This window comes from Vulpes vulpes, chromosome 15 (genome assembly GCF_048418805.1).
Source record: "Vulpes vulpes isolate BD-2025 chromosome 15, VulVul3, whole genome shotgun sequence".
Taxonomy (NCBI): Eukaryota; Metazoa; Chordata; class Mammalia; order Carnivora; family Canidae; genus Vulpes; species Vulpes vulpes.
In genome coordinates, this window is record NC_132794.1 from 48,570,057 (window position 1) to 48,597,684 (window position 27,628).

At 37.3% G+C, this 27,628-nt stretch overlaps 1 protein-coding gene across 35 annotated transcripts in view; it reads left to right on the top strand.

The window, feature by feature from the left end:
* Positions 1-25,415, top strand: part of MGA (MAX dimerization protein MGA) — a 177,067-nt gene extending 151,652 nt beyond the window's left edge. For 8 of the 35 annotated variants that reach the window (XM_072738331.1, XM_072738336.1, XM_072738330.1 and 5 more), the window contains exons 15-24: positions 863-1,489; positions 4,840-5,127; positions 5,308-6,818; positions 9,837-9,967; positions 13,214-13,265; positions 15,591-15,797; positions 17,303-17,414; positions 17,694-17,927; positions 19,023-19,196; positions 20,458-25,415. In XM_072738331.1, the coding sequence (XP_072594432.1) occupies positions 863-1,489; positions 4,840-5,127; positions 5,308-6,818; positions 9,837-9,967; positions 13,214-13,265; positions 15,591-15,797; positions 17,303-17,414; positions 17,694-17,927; positions 19,023-19,196; positions 20,458-21,734 (4,613 nt within the window). In that variant the 3' untranslated portion in view covers positions 21,735-25,415. Of the gene's footprint in view, positions 1-862; positions 1,490-4,839; positions 5,128-5,307; positions 6,822-9,836; positions 9,968-13,213; positions 13,266-15,590; positions 15,798-17,302; positions 17,415-17,693; positions 17,928-19,022; positions 19,197-20,457 lie in introns of those variants that run through there. The other 27 variants (XM_072738341.1, XM_072738346.1, XM_072738339.1 and 24 more) reach the window with 6 other exon arrangements.
* Positions 25,416-27,628: the final 2,213 nt, after the last annotated feature.

Here is a 27,628-nt window from a genome sequence, read left to right on the forward strand (position 1 = left end):
TGTAGTATAGGCTTAGAATAAAGGGCTCTTGTAAAACATAAGTTAGGGAGCGTTGTTTTATTCTATTCATCCTGTTCTGTGAATGAAAACCTCTTTTAACATTTCAGTGCTAGAGTCTGTAATAAATTACCTTCTTGAAAGCATTTGTGTATTAGCATTTCGAGTGTATATAGTAAGTTTATTGAATTCTTTGTTTTGCTTAAATCTATTTAGGAATATTAGGTATAAGTGTCTATTGCTGTATTCTTATTCCTCTGAAATAACTGGCTGAATGCTAGAGTTGTATGAAGATGGAGGACAAGCATTGTATGCCTTTAAAAGACCCCTCCATTTTACCTTTTTTTTTTTTTTTAAAGTAGCTTTAACTGGTGAATTTAGGTTGTATCATGCCCTCTTTTGAAAAGTGTCTTTATATGTTTTAGAAATATGTAAAACTTAACTGTCATAAGAGGATAGCAGTAGTAAAGAGGTGGAGGTGCTAGGGCAGGAGGAAGTGATGAAAACAAGTTTTAAAATTAGAGTTAGGAAAAAAAATCTCCTTACTTTCTTCACTCTTTAGATGATGAAGTTGTGTGCTGCTGTATTGTCTTTTTAGTGTCCTGGCAATTTGGCTATATTGCACAGTCAAAAGAATCTTAGTAGGTACACCCAATTTTAACCCCTTTTGTAGTATTACAAAGGTTTGGTTTGTGTTGAGAGAAGTGTTTGATTTCTATGGGTGGAAATTGGCACATATCATGCAGGTAGGTAGTACCTGTAAGAAATTGACCCAGTGGTGCACAATAAATGTTGATAAACACAATCACTAAGAAGATAAAGTATGAGAACTGAAGATTTTTGACCTGCAAATTTTTATTTGCAGCGGCTCGACCCTCTCCTGGTGGTGTGTTCACACAGTTTGTGATGAGTAAAGTTGGAGCCCTGCAGCAGAAGATACCTGGAGTTAGCACACCCCAACCCCTAACAGGGCCACAGAAGTTCAGTATCAGACCTTCTCCAGTAATGGTCGTCACACCTGTGGTTTCTTCTGAGCCAGTTCAGGTGTGCAGCCCTGTGACTGCTGCTGTCACTACTACCACCCCTCAAGTGTTTTTAGAGAATGTTACTGCTGTGACACCTATGACTACTATTTCTGACGTGGGAACTAAAGAAACTACTTATTCTTCTGGTGCCACCACTGCAGGGGTTGTTGAGGTTTCTGAAACTAATACCAGCACCCCTATAACACCTACCCAGTCTACCGCCACTGTGAACCTTATCAAAACGACTGGGATAACCACCCCTGTGGCTTCAGTTGCTTTTCCTAAGTCTTTGGTAGCATCTCCTCCAACTATAACTCTTCCTGTTGCTTCCACTGCCTCCACCTCCATAGTCGTGGTGACCACAGCTGCATCTTCCTCCATGGTGACCACACCAACTTCATCTCTGGGCTCTGTTCCCATTATACTCTCGGGAATTGATGGGAGTCCACCAGTGAGCCAGAGACCAGGTAAGGCCTAGATGTTACTAGCTGGTTTACTGTACAGCTGTTAATAAAACTTATGGCTTTGATAGGGTTACAGATATATCAGGGTAACAGTGTAGGTGTTTCTACTATAACATGATACGTGTATTCCTGAAAACCTTCCTATAAAACTGAACAGTAAAAAAAAATAGAGGTCATGGTTAATACAGGATTAGGACAAATCACTGAAAATCAATGCAGCTTTGTAACCAGAGCAGTGATTAAAAACTGTTAACTGATAAACTTTGGAGATAAATTGAACAGCCTTAACAGATGGTTTAGTGTGGGGATAGAGATTTTCTTAGGAGATTAAAAATACTCAAAGACATCATAATGGAAATACTATCTGAAGGATACTGAAATAATGCATGTTAGAGTGGAGCTCTGAGCCATTAGAGCAGCCCTCAAGGTGGGCACAGGAGGAAGTGCACTGCTGTGTGCTGAGAGCTAGAGGTACATCCCTCTCAGGAGGAAACCCAGATGTAGGTGTTCCTTGTAGGTGGGTGGTAGGGCTGTGTGCTTCTTTTTAATTAAAAAAAGAGAGAGCAGAGGTCTTTTGCCATGCTGCAGCCAGGCTAAGAGCTTTTTCTCTCTCCTTGCTGAAAATTAAAATTCTAGGTACTTTTACCTGGTAAAAATCATTTGTGAATCAGCCCAACTCCCATATACTACTGACATTATTCTTCTATTTATTATTTTGTATGAACTGATTGAAATAGAAATAAAGAGGCATATTTCTTTGTTAGGAATCTGTTAAGATCATCAACTTTTCAGTTAAAATTAGTTTGTCTTTAGTTGGTTTTGGTTAAGTGAATTCTAAATAGAAATAACCTACACTTCACTAATTTTTATATCCTAATTCAGCTGGCTAAAATAAATGGTTCTCTTAGTGTACTCAAAGAGACTTACTGTGTAGAAGAGTGAGACTTCAAAGGATTTAAGGGGAAATAAATAATAAACAATAATTCTGTCTTGGCTATTGATATTTTTCCAACTAAATACTTTTGCCTTTAGTGACATGGTCCAAATCTCCATTGATACTTTAGGAATGAAGTGACTTGGGAGTTAAAGTTGAAGGTTTTTTGAAAGGATAAATGAATCACGGTATTAAATTGGTTGTCTTCTTCTTCCCATATGTAAACATATAAGAAATGGTTGGTTTAAGATGTAATTTCAGAAATAAGATTGTTTGAAGCTGTTTCGATTTCCTGTTGAATCTCAAGGTTTATATCTTGTCATATTTTAACAGATGTTCTAAATGTTACAGATTCTATCCTTTTTAATTCTATCTTGAAACTATAAAGTAATTTAGCTTTTTATAGTTCACTGGTTCTCAGATTTCAGTCCCTCAATTTACATTCAGGTATTTTGCTCTGATTCTCATTTGTATTATTATTGACTCAATATTTTTATTTAAGTCAACTCCTTTGTTTCCTTAAATGTATTTTTAAAAGGAGCAATTTTACTGTAATTGGAAACCAACATTATTTGAGTAACAGAGGTTCACTCCATAAATACACTAGAAACAATAATAGTAAGAAATATATTTTAGCTAACTATACCCATATGTTAACATGTGGCTTGCACTCTGTTAATGAAGAAAGCTAGAAAATGCTGATACGATATCAAAGACTAGTATTTTCTTCTGTATATAATCAGAAGATTCAAATTGAGAAAGAAAATACTTTCTGACAGTGTGATATGGTGGTATTCTTATTCTGTATCCATCTAAGAATATTTTCCATAATACACTTGAGGAACTATTAATGTAACAAATTTTCTTACCTGCTTTTTAAAAGTGGAGCTGACTCTGGTAACTTCTATTTCTAGGTATGTGTAATTTTGTTCTAGGTTTATAAAGAGGATCTCAACTTGGGCACTTAGACATCTGTGACTTTTTCATTTAATTCCCCTTCTTTTTCTCTTTTCCCTTCTTCCCCTTACCTGCATGTGAATAAATAATCACATATTTAGTGTATGTGCTAAAAAGGCTGCTTTCATTCTCTGAATTAGAGTACTTTGGAATTGAATCACTCTCTAAAATGTTTTTTGAATAGAAATGTTCAGGAAATTAAGAATGTTTTAACGTGTTTTTTAATTCACATAAGATAAATGTTTTTTGTTTAAATTGCATACTCCTCCCCGCCCTGCCCTGCCCCGAACAGTTTGGTCTTTGCATTTTATTTCATTTTTAAGAGTAGTTTTGGATCGTATATATAATTTGTCATGTAAATGTTAGGAGCATAACTTCCTTTTACAAGTTTGATATTTTTGTGGGTAGAGTGCTTACCTGATACATTTTGTGGGTATGAGTTCTTATCTAATAGAATGTCACGTGTTAAACTGATTTGGTTGGTTGTTTGATTTTTCTGTTTAGTGACAAACTAATAAAAATGTTTAATAATATTAACTAAGTTCACTAATTTGAATGTTAATGTTAGTTTCCTTTTTGCTTACTATTATTGTTACTCCTTTTTATCCCCATGGCCAAAAAATCTGTAGACTACTCATAATCTTTTTTCCTGTGTCTTCAGTATTTCTAAATACCTCTTCGAAATATTAAAGTGGGTCTTTAGATGCTATTAATGGTTTGAAATTTTTTTAAATTCACATCTTCTGCATTAAATTTTTGCTTTTTCTGTTTGTTTTAAAACTATCTTTTGCCTCTTCCTAACCAGGCTTTATTTCCCTGCTTCTTTGATGTCTCTTAATTTCATTCCATTTTTGGGGGGTATGTATTTTTTTTTCCTTCTGAAAAATAATTTCCACAGATCTTTACGCTTTATTTGTCCGTGAATTTTAAAAGCCAAGGAATTTTTTTATGCCTCGTGACTTTTAGTCCTTGACTTTATCTTACTTGAGTATGACCTGTGAAATGAAGTCATAATTCTAGTAAGTGTTAACAACCTGAATTACAAGGTTGAAGAAGAGAATTTTATCAAGAATGACCTGTTTAATTTTAATGAGAATCCAGATTTAAAGACCTGCTGTGTTTTTCATTAGGCAGAGGCATTGTTTCTTTAAATGCACCTCTTGACGATTAATGCACGAGCTCTCTCTGTCTCTCTCTCCCTTTTTTTTTTTTTCTTTTTTTTTTTTAAACCATTCTGAATGTAAGGTCCTACAATGTCTGGTTGATAATTGGTTTTAAGATAAATTGTTCTCAGCCATAGGACTATTAAGTAATGTATGATAGAGATGTAGGATTTCACCAACTATATAAATCAAATTAGAAGTTATTTGTAATGTGGTCAAATCCTATGTCATAATAATTTTTTCCTACATGTATTAAAGGGAAATTCTCTGATACTATGTTTCCATTTCCTGTTTTTCAGAAAATGCCCCTCAGATTCCAGTGGCTACTCCCCAGGTCTCTAACACAGTGAAACGTACTGGACCTCGATTGTTACTGATTCCAGTGCAGCAAGGTTCTCCTACTCTTAGACCTGTCCCAAACACACAACTTCAGGGGCATCGGATGGTCTTGCAGCCTGTTAGGAGCCCAAGTGGAATGAATCTATTCAGGCATCCTAATGGGCAGATTGTTCAGCTACTCCCTTTGCATCAGCTTCGAGGCTCTAATACCCAGCCCAACTTACAGCCTGTCATGTTTCGGAACCCAGGTATAAAATTGGAGATCTTTCTGATGAATTTTTCTTTTGTCGAATCATTTGGCCATATGGCTTGTTAATACACCAGGATTTCTTAGTATCTTTGAGTTAACCAGTCCAAAAAGAAAAGCATATGCTTGGAAGTCTTGATATGGAGTGGTAATAATTCAAAAAAATTTTTTTTCTCACCAGGCTCTGTGATGGGAATCCGGTTACCCACTCCTTCCAAACCTTCAGAGACTCCACCATCTTCTGCTTCATCCTCTGCTTTCTCTGTTATGAATCCTGTAATTCAAGCTGTTGGGTCTTCTCCAGCAGTGAATGTTATCACTCAGGCACCATCATTGCTTTCTTCTGGACCTAGTTTTGTGTCTCAGTCTGGTACATTGACCCTGAGGATTTCCCCTCCTGAACCACAAAGCTTTGCAAGTAAAGCAGGCTCTGAAACCAAAATAACCTATAGCTCAGGAGGGCAGCCTGTTGGTACAGCCAGTCTTATTCCTCTCCAGTCTGGTAGTTTTGCTTTGTTGCAGCTCCCTGGACAAAAGCCTGTTCCCAGTTCCATTCTTCAACATGTTGCTTCTCTTCAGATGAAGAGAGAGTCCCAGAGTGCAGACCAGAAAGATGAAACAAGCTTTTTGAAAAGAGAGCAGCAGGACACTAAGAAGACTCTACAGTCAGAAGGAGAAGCTATAGACTCTGAAGCTAATATAATAAAGCAAAACTCAGGAGCTGCTGCCTCAGAAGAAATCCTACATGATTCCTTGGGAGATGGGGGTGATCATTTAGATGAAGAATCCCTTACAGAAGAGGGTCCTATAACTGTTAAACCTTCTCAGCACTCCTGTATCACTGGGTCACACATAGTAGGTGAAGACTATAAAGATGATGAAGAGTATGGGGTTAGAAATGAAAATAATTCCAAAGAAAAGCGGACTCTCCTAGAAGTTAAGACTGTTTCCAAAAAAGCCAGCAATGTGACAGTCCAAAGTGTAAATAGTGTACAGCTTAAAAAGCTTGGTGATGTAAAAGTGGAACAGCAGAAAGGATTAGAAAATCCAGAGAAAAAATCGAATGAATTTCCAATCATCTCTAAGGAAGACAGTAAACTTGAATTATCAGGCAACAAAGTTGTGGAGCAGCAATCTATTCCACAGCCAGAGGGCAAGGAGAAGGGATGTGGTGACTCTCTGGAAAAGGACGATATTAGGGAGAGATGGAGAAAACACCTGAAGGGCCCTCTGACCCAGAAATGTGTTGGAACTTCACAAGAATGCAAGAAAGAGGCAGATGAGCAGTTAATTAAAGAAATAAAGACTTGTCAGGAAAATTCTGATATGTTTCAACAAGAAGGCATCCCTGATCTACTTGGAAAAAGTGGAACTACTGAAAATGTCAGAGTCTTAAAAACTGAATGTGATTCTTGGAGTAGGATTTCTAGTCCTACAGCCTTCTCCATTGTTCCGAGGAGAGCTACAAAAGGGAGCAGAGGGGAAGGACATTTTCAAGGTCACTTACTGCTGTCAGAACAGATACAACCAAAACAAGAGAAGAAGGGTGGGCGAAGCAGTGCTGACTTGACTCTTTTGGATTTGGAAGATGAGGACGAGGAAGATGAGAATGAGAAAACCGATGATTCTATTGATGAGATTGTGGATGTTGTTTCTGACTACCAGAGTGAGGAGGTTGATGATGTAGAAAAGGTGGTGAGCCCATTTTTGTTGTGACTGAAACCTCAAGAATTTAAATGATTTATTAGAGACCTTAGCTTTTCCAGAAGATCACTAAGACCTGAATTGGATGCCTAGGTTTAGATCATTATTAAATGACTGTAGTTTTTTTAGGCTGTGTCAGTCAGGTTACATTTATTGAGCTTATATTGTTCTTTGACAGTTGCCTGCTATTATGGGAAGGCTGGCTTATCCTTTTGGGGGATAGATGCTTGATAGTCCCTTTCAAGTTAGGTTTAAAAAAAGAATCCTGAAAGTCCTATTCCCATTGCTCTCATTTAGTTGTTTTTTGTTTCGACATTTTCTGTGTGAAGTGATTATAGCCTATTTGGTAGATGTATAAAAAATAGGGATTGGGTGACCTTAGAACTAGAAGAGGACATAACTACCTACATTTAGAAAGATGTTTCTCTTTTTGGAGAAAAATGGAAAATACCATTTAATATTTTAAAATCACCCTGCCTTAAGTTGCTTTTTAATTACCTTCTAAAATTAAATAGTTCCTAGAGTTTATATTCAGAACTTTTGGTCATCTTCCTTTGTGATATGACCTTTCTAAGTTTTACAGATTTTTTTTTCCTGAAGCCATTTTTGCAGTCTTCCTGTTTAAGGTTATAACCTTATTTAAGTGAGTAACAGATATGATACTGGGCAGGAGTTGGACAAACTTTTCCTGTAAAGAGCTAGATTGTTAACATTTTAGACTTTGCAGGCTGAATGGCTTGCTGTTGGAACTGCTCAGTTGCTGTTATAGTGTGAAAGCAGCCATAAACAATAGTAAGTGAAAGAGTGTGGCTGTGTTCCAATAACACTTTTATTTACAAAAACAGGTGGCAGACTGGTTAGCAAACTCCTGACAATGGGGTTTAATGTAAAACTGTAGCCAGCTGCTTGTAGGGTGCCCTCAAATCTAAATGGTGTCCCTCTCATTAGATGGAGATAATATGGCCCTCTGTGGCGATTGCATGGAGTTGGTTGTTACAGAATCTCACTTCATGAGATTCAGCCTCTATGTTATCTGGTCCTTCTCTGTTAATGCCTAACTGCCTTAATGCAGATAAAAGACAACAAAATGATTAGTATTTTAAAGCTCTAAGATGTTTAAATATTCTTATGTTCCTGTGTTGGTTATTTCTATACCTCATTGTCTCACTTGTAAAATGAGGATCTAGCTCTACTATTAGATAATTCTATATACTTTGCCTTATATTCTATCTATGGCCTCATCCTTTTTTGAGGACAGGTACCTGTGAGTAGCTAATGAATCTGAATTCATTGAGTTTAAGAGTTAGATTGCAGATATTGTGCTTTTTGCAGAATCTCCCATTTTAAGTCAGCCTGGGTAAGCATCACACCAAAGACAGTCCAACTTTAAAACCAGTGAAAACTATTGCTGTCAGTAGAACTGACTTAACAGAAGCTTCAAAGTGACATTGCTTGGATTTCCTAATAGGGAATCTGACGTAAAGGTACAGTGGCCTTTTTTAAAAAAGTATGGACAAATTTATTAAATGATATCTAAAATCTAAATTTTACATTGTATTTCTGTACCTGTCTGACACGTATGATATTTTTGTGCATGTGTTTATTAGCATTATACTGGAATAGTGTAAGGAAAGTAGTGAGTAGCCTCTTTAATTTAAATCCTCCATTGTGAAGTTTATTGGATATTATTTATAAAGCCTGCAATTAAAGCCATGCAGTAGGGAGACATTCTTCAATTTAAATACCATAAAACATCTGTCTACATTATAATTCAAACTTTTTAGATTCTGTCAGGACTCTGTCGATTTAGCTTCCTAGAGTTAATATATATTGTTCACATTGTTTAAATTTAATATACATCGTTTAAATTGTGTTTAAATTGGGGAACATAAGTGATGGCTTGCATTTAGTATCTGTCAGCCTTATGGAACGTATAATTTCATGGGGGTAAGTAATTTTTCCATCAAGTTTAAACGGAATTCATTAAGGTGATTGGGATGCTTCATTTTAAGTTGTGCCTCTTAGGTATAGTACTATTATAGACAGATAACATTTCCCTAGTTAAGTTTCTGGCACAGTTAAACACTACTTTTAAAGGAGGACTTTAAATATATATATATATATATATACACACACACACACACACATATTCTATAATCTGTATATTCTACTGTTTATGTAAAATAATATAGTGAGTTTCCATGATAGGTGCTCAATAAATGCTCACTGATTGCCTTTTTTATTTTTAAGAGATTTTACTTACTTGAGAGAGAAAGAATGAATGGGGGAGGGGCAGAGGGAGAGGGACAAACAGACTCCACGCTGAGCCTGGAACATGACACGGGGCTTGAGATCACAACCTAAGCCCAGATCAAGGGTCATTTGCTCAGAGTCCGGCGCCACCTAGGCATCCCAAGTTTTTTTTTTTTTTTTTTTTTTAATGTAATAAGGATGTACAGTAAGTTTAGGCTTTTTAATACCTGAAATTCTTCAGAAGCTCCCCATGTGGGATTATTAACACTTAGAAGACTGACTCTGAGCTATATTTCTGTTTTCATATCTGCTTTGAGTGTGTTTTTATGGGTGTGTGATATGGGGTTAGCCATGAAGCACTTTTAAAATAGAACCTGAATTTTTCTTCTTTTCCCCCTTCCCTTTCACCAGATTTTACTTTACTGCTATTTAATCTTAAGATTTATGAAGCTTTAATATAATTGTACCTGAATTTTGTCCACTAGACATCAATACAGCCCTCTTGAGACTCTACTCAATCTAGTGATGTCTGTTCAGTATATATGTATGATTCATAATGTAGTACTTCGTTGTTCCCTCTAAGCATATGTTTTCATAATTTAATTTCTTCTTATAATGAACAAGTTTAGGATCATCAATATTCATGGTATAAAATTGATGTTTGGTCCTGGTTGGTTTTACAAAGGGAGCATTGAAAAGTTTAGGTGTATTTGCTTCCCTGACTTGATTTACTGTTGGAATGCTTTATTTCAGAATAACTGTGTAGAATACATTGAGGATGATGAGGAACAGGTGGACATTGAGACTGTGGAAGACCTCTCTGAGGAAATTAATGTTGCCCACATGAAGACCACAGCTGCCCAGACACAGACTTTCAAACAGCCGTAAGTCATTCTTTGGATTTTGGTTTTTGTTATTGTTGTTTTCTGACCATAAACAAAATTAAATATTCTGCTTAGGAGCTTTGGGTAACTGATCTGCTTTCTTTATTCCTCTAGCTTTTTTCTGATTAGTAGATGAGGAGGGAGCTGGAATTCAGAGGTAATTCACTTGCCTTGGTTATTACTAGAAGACCGTGTGTGAGTGTGAATAATCTGTGCTTTAGGAGGAGCCTGGCACATGGGTATTAAAATGCTAGTTTTGTTTGTAGCTATTTAACCTCGGGCAAGTGTTTAATCTGTATGAGTCTTAGATTCTTTTCTTGTGAAATGAGGAAAATGCCCTCAATTTGAAGTGTTTTATAAGATAATGTGTGCAACTAGGATAAGTGACATAAGTGGATTACTCAACACAAGTTAGTTCCTTTATCTTTTAAGAATAGGCATTAAATTCTGAATTTGGAGGATGCCTGGGTAGCTCAGCAGTTGGGCGTCTGCCTTTGGCTCAGGGCATGATCCCCATTTGGGGATCGAGTCCCACATCAGGCTCCTTGTGGGGAGCCAACTTCTCCCTCTGGCTGTGTCTCTGCCTCTCTCATGAATAGTCTTTTAAAAAAATTCTAAATTTGGTTATTTTACTGGTTGAACAGGTGAGATAGGAAAATTTTTATGTGTTCAGTTGATGAGATGAAAATAGAGTGTGATGACTTAGGAAAGTTTATTCCATTAATAAGTATTAATGGAATTAATAAGCCTTGTATTGATTAGGGATTGGGGTAGAGAAAAAGATGGAAAAAGAAGATAGGAGTCCTTATTTTGTGCCAGACATGCTTTTCCTGTTATCTTGTTAACCACCATGTAAAACAGCAATGAGAAAGAGTAATAGAGTAATTCTTCATCCATGATGATGCTGAGAAAGTCAAGGGATGGGGAAATAGGTCTAATTTTCTTCATTCCACAGCTGTTTGGAGGCTACTTCAGTTGCTTATTTGTTAAGGTTGAAAGGGTTTAAATCTTCTAACAATTTAATTAATTAGACTTAAGGTTAGCAGTATTGCCGGATATGTTGATTATACTAAAGTTGATTTTCTGAGCAATAGCAATAAACAAAAAAATGTAATCTAAAAATATCATTTACAATAGTAACAAAAATATGTAAAACTTACAAAATGTTACTGAATGACATTGAAGATGAATTCAATAAATGGAAAGATACCATTTCAGTGGACTGAGAGAATACAGGGCCAAGAATAAGCAACACACAAACAGCATGCATTGTAAAGGAACAGATTGTTAAACATTTAAAAATTTCTCTCATTACACCATGAAAACTGTAAAAAGGCAAAACTTAGACTATAAGGAAAATATTTGCAGTACATGTTTGACAAAGGATTAGTATTAGTATCAAGGATGTAAAATAATTGTTTAGTAAGAAAATGATGGAGTAGGTAACAATGTAATGGATGTCACAGGCAGTTCACAGAAGAGGAAACCTGGATGGCCAGTAAACACATATAAATTTATTTAATCTCACAAGTAATTAGGGGTATACAGATTAAACCACAGTGATTTAATTCACATCCATAAGATTGGCAAAAATTGTGATTTGTGATCGTGCTGTTGTGTCTCATTGTGGAGCAATGAAACATATTGCAGGTACACGTGTAAACTGTTAAAACCAGTTGGGAGAGTAGTGTGATATGACTGAAGTTGACTTCCACACCTTTCTTCCACCTAGCAATTACACTCCTAGATATATGTATCTGGAAAAGTTCACACATATGTACAAGGGGCCATGTATGGGACTATGCATTGTAGCATCGTTTGCCATTGAGAAGATTTGGAAACAACCTTAAACAACTTTTAGAATTCTGAAAAGTAAATTTTGGAAATTTCACACCTTGGAACACTGTATAGCAGTTAAAATGATTGAATTAGAACTGTGTGTATCACTGTCTCTGATATAATGTTGAGTGAAATCAGATAAAGATATACTATAATAATGTTTAAAATGCTACATAATATTTTCTGTTTAGGGATACATATATTCCTAGTAAAACTACAAAGATATGCATGGTAAAAACTCATTTTTACCATGGTGGCTCAGTTGGTTAAATGTCTGACTCTTGATTTTGGCTCAGGTCATGATCTCAGGGTTATAATATAGAGCCCCATGTTGGGTTCTCTGCTCAGCAACGAGTCTGCTTGAGATTGTCTCTCTCCCTCTGCCCTTCCACCCATACTCTTCCATTTTCTCTCTCCCTTCTCTCCCCTCCTCCCTCAAAATAAATAATCTTTTTTTTTTTTAAACACCCTTATTTTGAGAATCTTCTTCACCTATGAGAAGAAAGGAAGAAAATATGATGGGGTGGGCTGCACATAGATCTGGTTTTTTTGATGAGTGGATAAAGATGATGTGATGTGTATACATGTGTGTGTGTGCGTGTGTGTGTAACATACCGTAAAAATAACACAAATCAAAAACGTGTAACATATATATAAGCCAGATATATATATCACAATGGAATATTCCTCAGCCACCAAAAACAATGAAATCTTGCCATTTGCAACCACACGGATGGAGCTAGAGTGTATTGTGCTGATAAGCAAAATAAGTCAGAAAGACAAATACCGTATGATTTCACTCATGTGGAATTTAAGAAACAAAACATGAACATATGGGAGGAGAGAAAAAAGGAAAGAAGGTGAAACCCTAAGAGATTCTTAGAGAACCTATGGGGGTGGGGTGATGGAGGAATGTGTGTGGCGAATGGGCTAGATGGGTGATAGGTATTAAGGAGGGCACTTGATATGATGAGCACTGACTGTTGTATGTAACTGATGAATCACTGAATTCTACTCCTGAAACCAATATTGCACTGTATGTTAATTAAATAGAATTTAAATAAAAATTTGAAATGGAAAAAAAGGATCTACTGTATATTTGAAATGTTTATTTCTCAAACTAAGTGCTAGGCACCCAGATGTTCATTATACATTTTTATTTATACAATTTTGTATATATAAAATATTTCATGATTAAAAAATAATTTCTGGTTTTAGGGACTATTTGTATACTTAGAGAAAAAAGCATACTGTTGAAATAAATCTTATTGCCACATATCAGACTTTGGCAAAAGGAAGCTGTTTATACTGTAAACAATTTGGGATGGTTTTGTTTAGTGTAGCTGTGAAATAGGTCTTGGGTTACTGAATTTCAGTAAGACATTGGAAAATATTGTCTTTACCTAGGTGCCGTACCCACATGTCTACAGATGAAAAAGCTGCTGAAAGGAGTCGAAAGGTATTTACGATATATTTAATGACAATTACTCACTTAACAAAATTGATAATATTTGTCATTAGGATTTAAAATAACATTTACTGTCTTAACTCTTTTTCTTTTTTACCAATGAGTTAAAATAACCTTTTTTCTTAATGAAATTTTACTATTAGAATGCTTTTCCCCTATTCTCTACTTTTAAATAGAATATTTTTAGAAGAATTAAAATGGGCATGGAGAAAAAAAATAAAATGGGCATGGAGTTAAAAAACAAAACAAAAAAAACGGCCATGGAGTTGATGAAAATTGATAATGCTTATTTGAAAACTAATCCTATACTCTTAATTGTGTGATGTGAAAAAAGGCTGGCGTTTTTTCTTGTCTAGGCTCATGATTTTCAGTGACCTAAAAAATTAATTATTATTCCCTGAATGATGGCTAGCAATTCACGTAGCTAGTATATTATGAACCCTCTTTGATTTTCGTGATGTATTTCAGTATATGACCATGGTGCCATAATAAAGCAAAGTTTTTTTCCTTTATTCTTAGGCTAAGAATGGTAGAGAGTTTGGTTGTTTAAACCATTTTCTACTTGTTACTCTGTCTTTTTAATTTAAGTAATAAAACAGTGATGGAGATGGGGTTGAGGTAGAGAGTGGTATTCAAGTCTTTTCAGATAACACTGGGGTGATTGGTTTGGGTTTGGTCTGGTTTTTGGGTGGTATATATTTACATGACTGTAATCATTTTGCATATATCACTATTTTTTTCATTCATTCTAAAACATTTTTCAGATGTAAGAATTTTCGTAATACCCTATATACATAAGCCCCACTGTATTGTACCCTCATTATTATATACAAATTATTTGTAGTGTCTTATTATATTTAAACTTGATAGTTTCTCTATTGTATCTTTTATTTTCCCATACTATACCGATGCACGAGGAGTTTGACTTTAGAAAGACAATGATGTTATATACAAGTTTTCGGGTACTATCAGGGTTATGATAAAGGCCAATAGTGTCAAAAAAATTAGAAACATCAGAGGGGGAAAACAAAACCAAGAAACTATATAGGAGACAGAATGTAATTATGACTCACTTCATATGAGTAGTATTCACATTGATATAAGGTAGCCACTGTTAATTTTTTTTCAAGCTTTCATAATCTGAATAAAATATGGAAGACTTATCTTGAAAAATGTGTAAATAGAAATGACAAATTGGGAGGTGAAAGAGGAAAGAAGAAATGAAGGATACAAGTGCTGATATCCTTATTTTACAAAGAGATACAGTGTTGATAAAATGAAAAATTGAGATAGAATTATTTTCAAGTTGCAAAGGGATCAATAAAGAATTAAAATTAATGATGTATCTATATTAGGAAGATTGAATTGTGAGATGTTAGAGTGGTGTGAGCTAAATCTTCTGCATAGCAGAAAGTAGATAGCATTGAAAATAGAAAAGATGAATAAGCTTATATTACTGTTTTTTTACCTAGACTATAGATTTAAGGACCAGAAGAAGCCTCTAAAAGAATCAAAGTGATTGTTTTTAAGTGTCTAGGTACAAATGTAGGGCATAGTTGGTTTTCATTATAAATTTTTCAAATGTTCATATTTAAAACCCTATGTGCATCTATTTTTTTTTAGTAGATAATTACTAAAAATGAAAGTAAATAAGAGAAAGCCTATGGCATAATAATGGCCAAGAAAGACTTTCCTGAAAAAACACAAAGTTTGACTTTCATATGTTAAGTTTTGGAGGATAGAGTGGGAGGGATAAGTTCAGGCAACAGTCTGTAATGGCAGGGTGATGTGAGATTGCTTGCATAGGGTGTTTTGGAAACTTCTAGCACTTTGGAATGGTTGGAGAGAATGATGATTTAGGAAGAAAGGCAGTTGATCAATTACCAAATTGTGAAGGGTCTTAAGGCATTTAAGAAAAATTTAAACCTCTTTTCCATCAGTTAAGATTTTGAAATTTTTCATGTGATTTGTGTCATGGAAACAAGTTTTAATAATAAATTATATGGATAAGCTTTTTTTAGATTTCCCTCTCCTTGAATTCTTCCTCATTTGAGAACCACTGAAATTTGAGCTGGGAAGTGATTTACACTGTTGAAGTTACTAGATTTGGAGGAAGGATAGACAGATAGTTGACCATTTTCAAGAGGTTGTTAAGAATAGTCCAGATGTTTCACTGGACACTAAGGTTCCTTTAAAAAAAAGAATAGTCCAGATCGAAGACAGTAGGTATCTGGTATGGAACAGTGTCTTTTGGAATGGAGGAAGAGCACAGGTACAAATGAAAGATAATTAGGTGGCAATCTTTTGTTTGGATAGGCTCCACCAGTTCCTCTAAAACTGAAGCCTGATTACTGGAGTGAAAAACTACAGAAAGAAGCAGAAGCTTTTGCTTATTATCGCCGGACACACACTGCCAATGAGCGTCGCCGGCGTGGTGAAATGAGGGATCTCTTTGAGAAATTGAAGATCACATTGGGATTACTTCATTCTTCCAAGGTTTCCAAAAGTCTCATTCTCACTAGGGTAAGTGTTCTCTATAAATGACCCACAAATGAGAATTTGACTAAGAGAATCTTCTAAAGATAATCTGAAGAATCTTCACCCTAAGAGAGAGATTGAAGTAGCACTTGTATTTTAACATATGAATGTGGACGAGTGAACACCCAACAAATCTCTTAGGGGGGAAAGCCCTCATGATAAGTCAACGTAGTATGTCAAGTTCTTAGCCAGTCTACCTATCTTCACCATTAAGTCAGAAACACTCGTTAGCTCTGTTTACCACAATCGCTTTACATTGGTGTTCTCGATAGCACTTAGGATAGTTTACCACAGTGAAAGCATAACATAAGTGATATTTTAACATAGTTTTAACAGTTGCCAGTTATTTTATATATATATTTTTAGGTTTGCTTATTTGTTTTAGAGAGACAATGCAAGAGCAAATGGTGGGGAGGGGCAGAAGGAGCGAGTCTTAAGTAGACTCCATGCTGAACGCGGAGTCCCACATGGGACTTGATCTCATGACCCAGAGATCATGACCTGAGCTGAAACCAAGAGTTGGATGCTTAACCTACTGCTCCACCCAGGCACCTGTAGAATAGTTTACCACAGGGAAAAGCACAAAATAAGTGATAGTTTAACATAGTTTTTAACAGTTGCCAGTCATTTCAAAAGAAGATCTGAAGTATCTAAGGTAGTTTCATTTATATTACTGTTAAGTAGAAGTTGGAGGAGTACAAGGCAAGCATTCATATCCATCTAGAACAGTTATTTCAGCCAGATTTTACTTAATCTAGGAGGTGATTTTTTTTTATTTATTTTTATTTTTTTTAATTTTTAAATTTTTATTTATTTATGATAGTCACAGAGAGAGAGAGAGAGAGAGAGAGGCAGAGACACAGGCAGAGGGAGAAGCAGGCTCCATGCACCGGGAGCCCGATGTGGGATTCGATCCCGGTTCTCCAGGATCGCGCCCTGGGCCAAAGGCAGGCACCAAACCGCTGCGCCACCCAGGGATCCCCTAGGAGGTGATTTTAAAGTTGATTATTAAAATCTAAGCAGTGTGAAATGTTTTATATCTCCTTGTAGTAGAAACACTTGTGAAACACTCAGTGATGCTCTTTGGAAATAATCATGATTCTTAGAAGTATAAGTCGGAAAACCTCCTATAGTTTAACAATAAGCATTAAGAATTGTTTTATTTACTTATTAAAGATTTTATTTGTTTATTTGAGACAGAGTGCTCAAGTGGGGGTGGGGGATGAGGGGCAGATGGAGGAGGAGAAGCAGACTCCCAGTTGAGCAGGGAGCCTGACTTGGGATGATCCCAGGACCTTGAGACCATGACCTGAGCCAAAGAGAGATGTTCAACTGACTGAACCAGCCAGGCACCGCTAAGAATGGTTTTAAATGGGAGTAGAAAGTTTTCTACAGTATTAGATTAAATTTTTTTCATTGAAGAAGTTGTGTAGGCCTTACCTGTTCTTAGAAAGAGCAAATTGATTCACATGATAATTTTTTGTTTCTAGGCATTCAGCGAAATTCAGGGACTAACAGATCAGGCAGACAAGTTGATAGGACAGAAAAATCTTCTGACTCGAAAACGGAATATTTTGATACGGAAAGTATCATCTCTTTCAGGTGAGATTTGTGAATGATCTCTGGTAATGAGTGTAACATCTTTAGTTGAAGGGAAATCCTCCGTAGATTTTTCAGATACTTCTTAGTTTACGGCTTGGTTCCTAGAGTTAACAGAATTACATTTTAATTGGGTGGGACATTTCTTGTGGATTATAATCACTCTTGCCTTCCATAGTTTTGGGGAATATAGTTAAATCAGCTGGATTTCAGTTGACTCTATTTCTCATTATGATGTGGGGTCATATAAAGAATGGCAATTTATTCCCTGTCAACTTATAGGTAAGACAGAAGAAGTGGTCCTGAAGAAGCTAGAGTATATTTATGCAAAACAACAAGCACTAGAGGCACAAAAAAGAAAAAAGAAGATGGGATCAGATGAGTTTGAAGTGTCTCCCAGAACTAGCAAACAGCAGGAAGGATCTTCTGCATCATCTGTAGATCTTGGACAAATGTTTATAAATAACAGGAAGGGGAAACCTTTGATTCTTTCCAGAAAAAGAGACCAGGCCACAGGTAGGAGGGACATTTTTTGCTTTCCTTAATGTATAGGTGAATATCAGTTTGGTTCAGTGGATGTAGTCTTCTCTTGGCCACAATTCTAGATTTAGTTAAATGAACTAAAGATAGGTTGTATAAAAAGAACCTCATTGTACATTAACATTATACATTAACTACTTACACATTAGATTTTAGTTACCAGTTATGGTAGCCTGTAAGGCCTACTTCTGATAGTAGTCATGCTATTTTATTTCATTGAGTTATTTTTCTAAGCTGCCATCTTTCATACTTTACCCCTGAACTCGATTTCCTTGCAGTTCTCCTCATGAGTTGAGGAAGTTTGGGTCTTTATTTGTCTTGTTGAGATAATAATTTGGAATTAAAATTTTTTTTAATTTTGTTGAGTCAGGCTCCATGTTCATCAGATTGTCAATCAACGAATTGTTGTTCAGGAACAAAGTAAATTGGTTTTAAGTTGTTCTCTTCTATATTGATTTTTGGAAGTGAGGCTATGTAACTTGTTTTACCCTTATGGAATAGTATATCTTTTTTACTGTTTGGGTTGCCCAGGTTGAACCAGGAAATCTAAGAAAGTACTGAGGGATACTAAAATATGAGTTAGTTTTAAACTTGCTAAGAAAGAATTTTAATGATCATTTAGTTTAGTTCACCTCATTTCATAGATGGAAAAACAAAGTTTGAGGGCTAGAAACTTGAAGTACTTTGTTTAGAGCTATATAAGAAAGCAAGCAAAAAAAAGAAAAAAAGAAAAAAAAAGAAAGCGTAGGGATAGAATTGTGTTGTGTGTGCCTTCATCCTGATTCACTGTCAAGACCTTTGGAACCATTCCGTGGAAAAAATGGTTCCATGTTGGGTTTTCCTGAACATAAGTTCTATGCCTTAGGAGAATCAGTGGACAATGTAATCCATTATGTAGTGAAAAGTGCTTCAGAAAGTAAATTCCTAGTTGAGGTACCCCAACTACATTTGAAATTTACTTCTTGCCTTTTAAGTCAGAGTGTGGTTTTAGAGATATCTCCTAGACTCTTAGGCTATATCAGTGTAATTGAAGATCTTTTATTTTTAACTAATTTCTGATTCTCCTTACAGAAAATACCTCACCTTCTAATACTCCACACACCTCTGCCAACATCGTGATGACTCCGCAAGGGCAGTTGCTCACCTTAAAAGGTCCTTTATTCTCAGGACCAGTGGTAACTGTTTCTCCTCTCTTAGAATCAGATCTGAAGCCTCAAGTTGCCACCAGTGCTATGGCTCAATCAGGTATGTTGTAAGTGTTGTCCTCTATGGGTAATGAAAAATTGTTACCCCTGGTAAAAACAAAAAACAGACAAAAAAGAATGATCCCTGATATATCACAACAGAGAAAGCCTTTGAATGTGTGCCATAATGATAAAGATCTGTTATATTTGCATTTTCTTTTTCAAACATGTGTGGCTCTGTTGATTTTTTTTTTTTTTTTAACCTGGGATTGGGAACTATTTTGTGATTTTTAGTTATTTCTAAGTAGGAAAAACATCGAAAAGATACGAAAGTAAAAGGAAGATGAGAAGTGATTGTTTTAGTTTTTGATGTTGGTATTTACCAGTTTTGTGCTATATTCGGAGATGGTGGACTCCTATTTTGCCAGCCTGATTCAGTTTGAGCACTACTCTCTTTTGGGGATAAGGAGTAGAATTGAAAAGGAAGTCTCAGTTGGTGATTTAGGTTCTAGGCACCTAAATTTCTATTAAGGTTAAAAGTATGGGCAGCCCGGGTGGCTCAGTGGTTTAGCGCCGCCTTCAGCCCAGGGTATGATCCTGGAGACCCAGGATCGAGTCCCGCATCGGGCTTCCTGCATGGAGCCTGCTTCTCCCTCTGCCTGCTTCTCCCTCTTCCTATGTCTCTGTCTCTCTGTTTCTCAAATAAATTAAAAAAAAAAAAAAAAAGGTAAAAGGGCCATCTTTACCACTACTACTACTAAACTCATTCTGGTGGGGTCATCCTTTCTTTTACAGTGCTGCCTCTAGGGCTTCATTTTACCCTCAGAGTAGCAGTTAATTTGGTGAACAGAATCAAGATGTAGGTTTGCCTCTGGATAAAGAGTTCACTGGGGAGCATTTCTGTAAAATAATTAAATAGAACAAAGAATAGTAGAGTCCTTTTGTTAGATTTTACTTATTACTTTTTTACTTAGGCTAGGTTCATAAATTTTTTTTTTAAGATTTTATTTCTTCATGAGAGAGAGAGACAGAGAGAGGCAAAGACGTACGCAGAGGGAGAAGCAGGTTGCGTGCAGGGAGCCTGATGCGGGACTCCATCTAGGAACTTCAGGATCACACCCTGAGCTGAAGGCAGATGCTCAACCGCTGAGCCACCTAGGTGTCCCAGGCTAGGTCCATAATTTGAAGAGCTAATACTTCTTTCATCTTCTTGATAAAAGTAAACTGGTGAATTTTGACTAACTCTCTGAGATTTCTGGTTGGTGGGATGAGAGAGGGATGCTTACCACGTAGATCTAAATGAAATTTTTTTCCTCCCCCAGAAAACGACGATTTATTTATGATGCCAAGAATTGTTAATGTGACATCATTGGCCACAGAGGGAGGTTTGGTAGATATGGGTGGCAGCAAATATTCTCATGAAGTTCCTGATGGCAAGCCATCTGACCACCTGAAAAGTACTATCAGGAATGATGATAACTCCTTTGAAGATTCAGGTAGAATCTCTTCCAGAAGCAACCATAGAGATGGCAGAATGGCATTGGGTCCAACACCAGTTTTTCTGGCAAATAAAGATTCTGGTTTTCCACAAATAGTTGATGTTTCCAGTATGCAAGAAGCACAAGAGTTCTTACCCAAAAAGATTTCTGGTGAAGCGAGAGGTATTCAATACAAGTGGAAAGAGTGTGAATCTAGACGGGAGAAACCAAAGCCAAAGGAGTCTGCGTTTCATAAATTGAAGATGAAAGATCTCAAAGACTCAAGTATAGAGATGGAACTGAGAAAGGTAGCATCTGCTATAGAGGAAGCAGCGCTAGATCCCAGTGAACTGCTAACTAACATGGAAGATGAGGATGATACTGATGAGACACTGACTTCTCTACTCAATGAGATTGCCTTTCTTAATCAGCAACTAAATGATGACTCTGTTAGCCTGGCTGAACTGCCCAGCTCAATGGATACAGAGTTCACAGGGGATGCTCGACGGGCTTTTATCAGTAAGCTTCCTTCTGGTAACCGAGCAACTTTCCAGGTTGGCCACTTGGGAAGTGGTTTGAAAGAGTTGCCTGATGTGCAAAGGGAGAATGACTCTGTCAGTCCTCTCCTCTTGCACTTGGAAGATGATGACTTTTCTGAGACTGAAAAACAGCTTGCTGAACCAGCCTCTGAGCCAGATGTCCTTAAGATTGTTATTGACTCTGAGATAAAGGATTCCCTCCTTTCCCACAGGAAAGCCAGTGATGGAGGGAAGAGTACTTCTGGCATCCCTGCAGAGCCTGAAAGTGTGTCCTCGCCTCCCATCCTACACATGAAGGCTGGCGTAGAGAACAGCAGCACAGATACTTTGTGGAGGCCTATGCCAAAGTTGGCACCTCTAGGTTTAAAAGTAGCTAATCCTTCTAGTGATGCAGATGGTCAGAGTCTCAAGGTGATGCCTTGTTTGGCACCTGTAGCTGCCAAAGTTGGATCGGTTGGACACAAAATGAACTTAATAGGGAATGACCAGGAATGCCGGGAGAGCAAGGTGATGCCTACACTGGCACCTGTTGTGGCCAAATTGGGCAACTCTGGGGCCTCACCAAGTTCTGCAGGGAAATGAACTTACTTGTCCTCAGGCAGAAGCCAGGCTATGAGGGAAACCTCCTTTCTCTGTAGGCATCTGTTTATTTGTGTCATGGAACTGTGATCCTTGACTTTGATGTGGTGGATGATGGTAGAGAAAGGGGGGGTAGGGTGCTGACCTCGGTATTAGAAATTACTACTATGAAATTCTGATCATGTTAAAATGTGTTACCTCACTTGTGGTGCTGGGTCTCCTCATCCTCTCTAAGAAGATGTGATCCATTACTGAACACGAGGTGCCCCTCTTACCCAAGGAATTCATAACAAGACTCTAGGTCCATAGTGGTTCCTAGTTCTTCCCTCCCAGAGAAGAAGCTGCTTGAGACTTGGAGTTGCTATGGGCTGAACTGTAGTGGATAGCTGTTGTTTTAAGTGGTTTAAGCCTGAAATCCAAGGAATGTGATGCACTTGTGTGAAGGGATTCAGAAGAGAGAGTTTTTAGTTGGTGTTTCAAGAGTAGTGGGAGAGAGGATGGGTACCATGGAATACCAAAGTGAAACACTTTGTGTCATTCAGCAAAATTTTCTCTTCTTTCATATCCCAAGTAGCTTCCATTCCCTTATCTTTTCAATCAACTATAAATCCAAGCCTTCTGGTAAAGTAGGAATGCTTTTACAAAGGTGATTATTTTGAGATGTTAAGGAAAGTACTAGTTCTCCCTTACTGTCTGGGTGTTGAAAAGACATTTCACAGTACCAGGGATTTCTACCTGGAAGACATATTTTGGAAGTAGGCATAGAGGGAGCCCTCCCCTTTTCACAAATCCCATCACTCAAGAGACAGCTAAACTGAAAAGCATTCCCTGCCCAGACCAGAGACAGTGGCCAAAACAAAAATTGTGGGGCTGGATGTTTCCTAAATCGAACCAGCCTCCTGGTGCTTGAAGGTTTCATTCACTATTACCTGCACAGGATGTAAAGAAAAGAAAAGTCACAGTAGGCACTCTTTACCAGGGAAATGAGGCAGTATTTGAATCACAAGATATATTTTTTATTATCTGCTACCATGGATTCAATGATCTGTAGAGCTTTTTCACTCATTAGCTGTCAGGGTATGAAGGACTGACAGCCTGTAAAGATAAAGATATTTATATTTTTGTATAGTTGTTTTCATAGATTTCTCAAAGGCTGAAGTTTTCAACCTAGAAGATGAGATTTGTATTGAGTATAGAAATGATGTTTCCTATCTAGTTTGTAAATAATCATGGTGCACTTGAGGGGTCTCTTGGAAACTCCTGGGGGCAAGAATCACTATTCTGAAAATGTATAGATTGGGATTTAGCTGCTGCATTTTGCCTTTCTTAAATAATTATATTTTGGAATGTAACCCCTGTTCTGTCTTCATTGACAGGATTTGCTTGTGTTGTGAAACACTAACACAAGAGCTTCCAGTGCCTGGGCTGTGCCTAGGTGATGCTATTTCTTCTGCATCTCCCCCGCCTTCCCCCCCCCACCCCCGCCTTCTTTATGCCAAATCCTACTCAACATATCTTCAGACGTAGGCTGTGAGACCAGTTTTGAAATGGTTCTAGCCAGTGAATTAGTACTTCCATGGTTGGTACCCTTTCTAGTATCTCTGGTAATCAGCAGATTGTAAAAGGGTGGAAAAATTTCCTTTGCAAATTGCAGTTAGAGCAAATTCTTTGTTGGTTTTTTGCTACTTGCCTTTCTAGACCTGTGCATCAGCATTCGACCTTCCCTCCCTTAAAGGTTTTTGAAGAAGCTTGAAATAGGTAATGAGTGCCTGTCAGCTTCTCATGATCCCTACCACTCTTTACCCAGCAGATTTCATTCAATGCCTTAGCCAAGGAGTCCAGCACCTGTCTCCCCTGCTAATAATTGTCCTTGGAGATCCTAGTACTTTAATCCAGGTATAGCAGTTTCCCATTATTAACTTGCTTGCCTCGTCCTCACATTTCCTCCTGACTTCCCAAGGCTCTTGTTACGGCTTTTGAGGGTCAGCCAAGGAGAAGGCAAGTGAGTGAATAATCCTCAGGAAAAGGACCATTCTGATTCTGAACACTGATCCCTTTTTTAGAAGAAAATAAACAGGTATTAATCGTTCTTGATGGGAAGATATTTGATATAAGAGTTGTTGTACAAAGATGGAAATGATGATTCCAGGTGTTTAAGAAAGGCTGCAGATGTCATTACGAACTCCCAAGATAATGGTTATTTTCAAGACCTTAAGAGGGCTAATTTGAAGGAGGGCTCAGTCTTCAGAACAATCCTGCAGTCTTGACAGAAATCTCAAATCTCCAAAAACTCCTACCCTTTAACCTTACCCCAGGACAAACTGATCTATGAAAATGACTTGTGTGATTATGAAAGATGTAGTTGAGTGAGAGGAGTTGAGAAATTGGGAGGATAGTGAGCTCTCACCCTAACACTATAAGAAGCATGATCTCAGTAGACCAATAATTCGCCTTTTTATACATCTGTAAATAAATGGAATGTTTTTAAGAATATAATTATGTCAGATTTAGCCTTTTCTTTTATATATTAAATATATATCTTTCCTTTTCTGCTTTTGAAAAATGACTATTTTTTTAGACATAAGAACAGAAGTTTGGTGAGTGGAAGGCAGAATGTTATAACTTGAAATAAATAAATCAGTTATAATAATTAAAGCAGGATTTGGTGTTGGGAGGTTTGTGCTGAGTTGAAGCAGAGAAATCTAATGCCCTGAGTCATTTGAGAGAGGTGTCACTGAAGTAATTTTATCATAGGAATTCCTTACTGTTTTCAAAGTTTCTGACATGCCATTTGGGGGAGATTTTTGCTAATTGTAGCATGTTTTACATGAAGACTTCCAAAGCTTTATACAAATTGACAGCAAGTGTTTGTCTCAAGAAGTTCTACAGTGAAGAAAGGCTAGCCTCATAATAATGTGTGCAAGGTAATACACATGTTACCTTAGAGAATAACCAGACATAAACACAGTCTCAGGGGCTAAGGACAATAAATGTTCTTAAAGCAAGGTACATGTTAACTAACTAGTATCCTGATTCATAAAAAAATTTTATTAAAGGAGTTCTTTAGACATTGAAACTACTCTAAGATCACGAATAGATCAAGTCCATTTATATAAATCACACCAATTACTTTGGGTAAATTTATAGTAAATGCAGGGTTTTCCCCTAGAACTATGGATGAAATACCTGAGAAGCCCTTCTGTAACAAATTTGAAAATGTTTTGAACACAGATGTAAGGCAGATAATCCGTATATTATTTGTGGCAGTGTTTAGTAGTATGTTTTGAGTTTTTTCCCCTCTTCTAATTATACTGGTTAAGATAATTGAATGGGATCGGGTGAATTGAGTGGCAAATGCACTTTGAAGACGGGTCTGAAAAATGGTGATAACCCTTATTCCTCACGCCCGGATGAAAAAATAATGCACAGAGTAGGCAGCACATTTTCGGGTACTTTTATAGAGAATGATGGATAAACAAGAATCTGAATACATTACTTGCACATAATTGTTGATTTTGAAGAAAATGCTTGTAAGGGCATCAAATCTTCATGTTACGGTATTATCTCTAATGAAATACTACGTGAAGGCAAATGGCTGGATACAGAGAAAATTAAAACAGTTATACAGACTCTCTGCCATTTGGAGAAAAAGTCAGTCAAAAATAAATGCATTTTTGAAACTAAGAGGGGAATAATTTGATATATACAACTTGAACTGAGGTATGATTGTATATTAAGTATGACTGAACTGCTCTACAGAGATGCATAAGTGTTGAGTAATAGTGTGATGGAGGCGTGCGTGGAGAGTGAGGCGGCTAAACCATGGGATGATTTGGGAATTTTGAGACAAATCTAAGCTCTACTGAATTCTTCTATCGTTGCAAACTCTACTGTTAGAAGAGATTTTGTTAAATACGAAAGCAGTCTTGGAAGCATTGTTTTGAGATCCATCCTGTTTTCCAACTGCAAGCATTGATCTCAGCTGTCCCACAGTGCCTTGCATGTAAAGGTGCTCAATAAATATTTGTACTGATGAGCAAATGTTTACTCCAGCCTGTTAGTTTTCCAGGATTTTAAAATTGCACCTTTTTGCATGTTAAGCCTAGGTGAATTTTAAAATCTGATCTAATGAGCATAGTGCAAAACAGACAATTATATGCATCTATTTCTAGACATCTATGATTTTAGAATCTGACAACCATGTATGTTGAGGACATATACAAGCAGAATAAAAAGTGAAATAGTGTATGGATGGTGAAATACTTATGTAAGGGTCAACTGCATTTGGGGGTTGGGTTGGCAATTACTTAGTTTGGAGACAGATAACGCTTTTATTGGTACTGGACCTGGGACTACTGTTTTCTGAGGGATTAATTCATGACGCATGGGAACAGCCTACAGCTTATTCCCGTATCGACAATTCAAAAGCTGCATGATACCTAGACAATAAATGTACTAAATGGTGAAGAATTAAAGATACGTGGTTTTGGTTGGCCTTAGACTGAAAGTATCCAGAGTCTAGATTTAGTTACACTGTTCTCAGTTTTTCACCTACATCATTTTAGACAATGAAAGGAGCTTGGATTTGCCTCTACAACTTTGGCTTTCAGATGAGTGATTTGGGGAACATTTTCTCTCAAGGGGCGGGGGTAAACCAGGCTAACTTTGGATGGGAAATGACCAATGTACACGTTGTAAACCCATTCACCTGGGGTCACAAGTGATGGAAGAAAACAACTAGTGGACACAAAAATGATACGGAGAGAATTAGGGACAACTCGAGGGTAGAGGTGGCAGTTGCTGGGGGCATGTAATGCACAAGTAAGGACAGCAGGTGGCACCATTTATTAATGTAAAATTCTTTCCTACCCCCATAGAGGTAAAATAGAGTAGCAATGTATTGAAGGAACCAACTCCCCATTTAATACTCTTGTGGTTGACCCTTGCCTCCTTCCTTCAAATTTGAGAAATAAATGTGAAAATCCCATTTTATGTTGCATTATGTCTGCAGTGTGTGATGGAAGAGAAGGAAGCCTCATGCCTGGTAGCTTTTGCCAGTTGGTCGTCCAGGAGGGGACTTTTTAAATTTTTGTTTCAACTTGTGGGCTTTTCAGATCTTGTTTTTAATACAATGGCTACAATACACGCAAGTACGTACCTCATTTGTCAAAAAGCTGTACAAGGGGCACCCACAGCAATGGGTTTAGGGTTCCTTCCCTTTGCTAATACGTCAACCCCTGGGGTTCTAAAGATTTGGATAGGGTGACACAAGATCTATATCGGCGAACGCTTAGGGATCCAAGTCTTTTGGTTTACGTAAACCTTTTCGTAGGCAATTTCTTGAAGTCGTAACGAGGCCAAGAGGCTTCTAGAAAACAAACCGAGGCTGAGACACCTACGAAGCACCTATGAAGTAATACGTAAAAGAGTATCTGTGCGTGCGCGCCACTCTTCACCCCTACAACGGACTAGAAAAACTGTACCACTAAATCTAGTGCCGGCAAGCTTGAAGGGGGCCTCGCTAAAGTAACAGTACCGGGGAAGAGGAGTAAATTTTGACAAAGTAGGAAAAGATCTGGATCAATAAAGTCCTTAACTCCAGGTGAGAGCGCGCGGTGGGACACTGGATCCTAGAAAGAAACATGCTCTGAGGAGCGTTCCCTCCTCTCGGGTTTCCTCACACACCTAAAAGCTCAGCTGGAGGCTGTCCTCTCCCGCCCCTTTTGCGATCGTGGCCAATCAGGTCGCCCAGTTCAAAACACTTGCTATCTAGAGTCATTTCAGGAAAGTCGGCGCGCCGAGGAGGCGGCGAGCAGAAAACGATTGTAACCGCTCTAAATCCCAGCGCTGGGGTGGATGGAAGCAGAGCCTTCTAGTTGTACCTCGGCCTTTTAGTT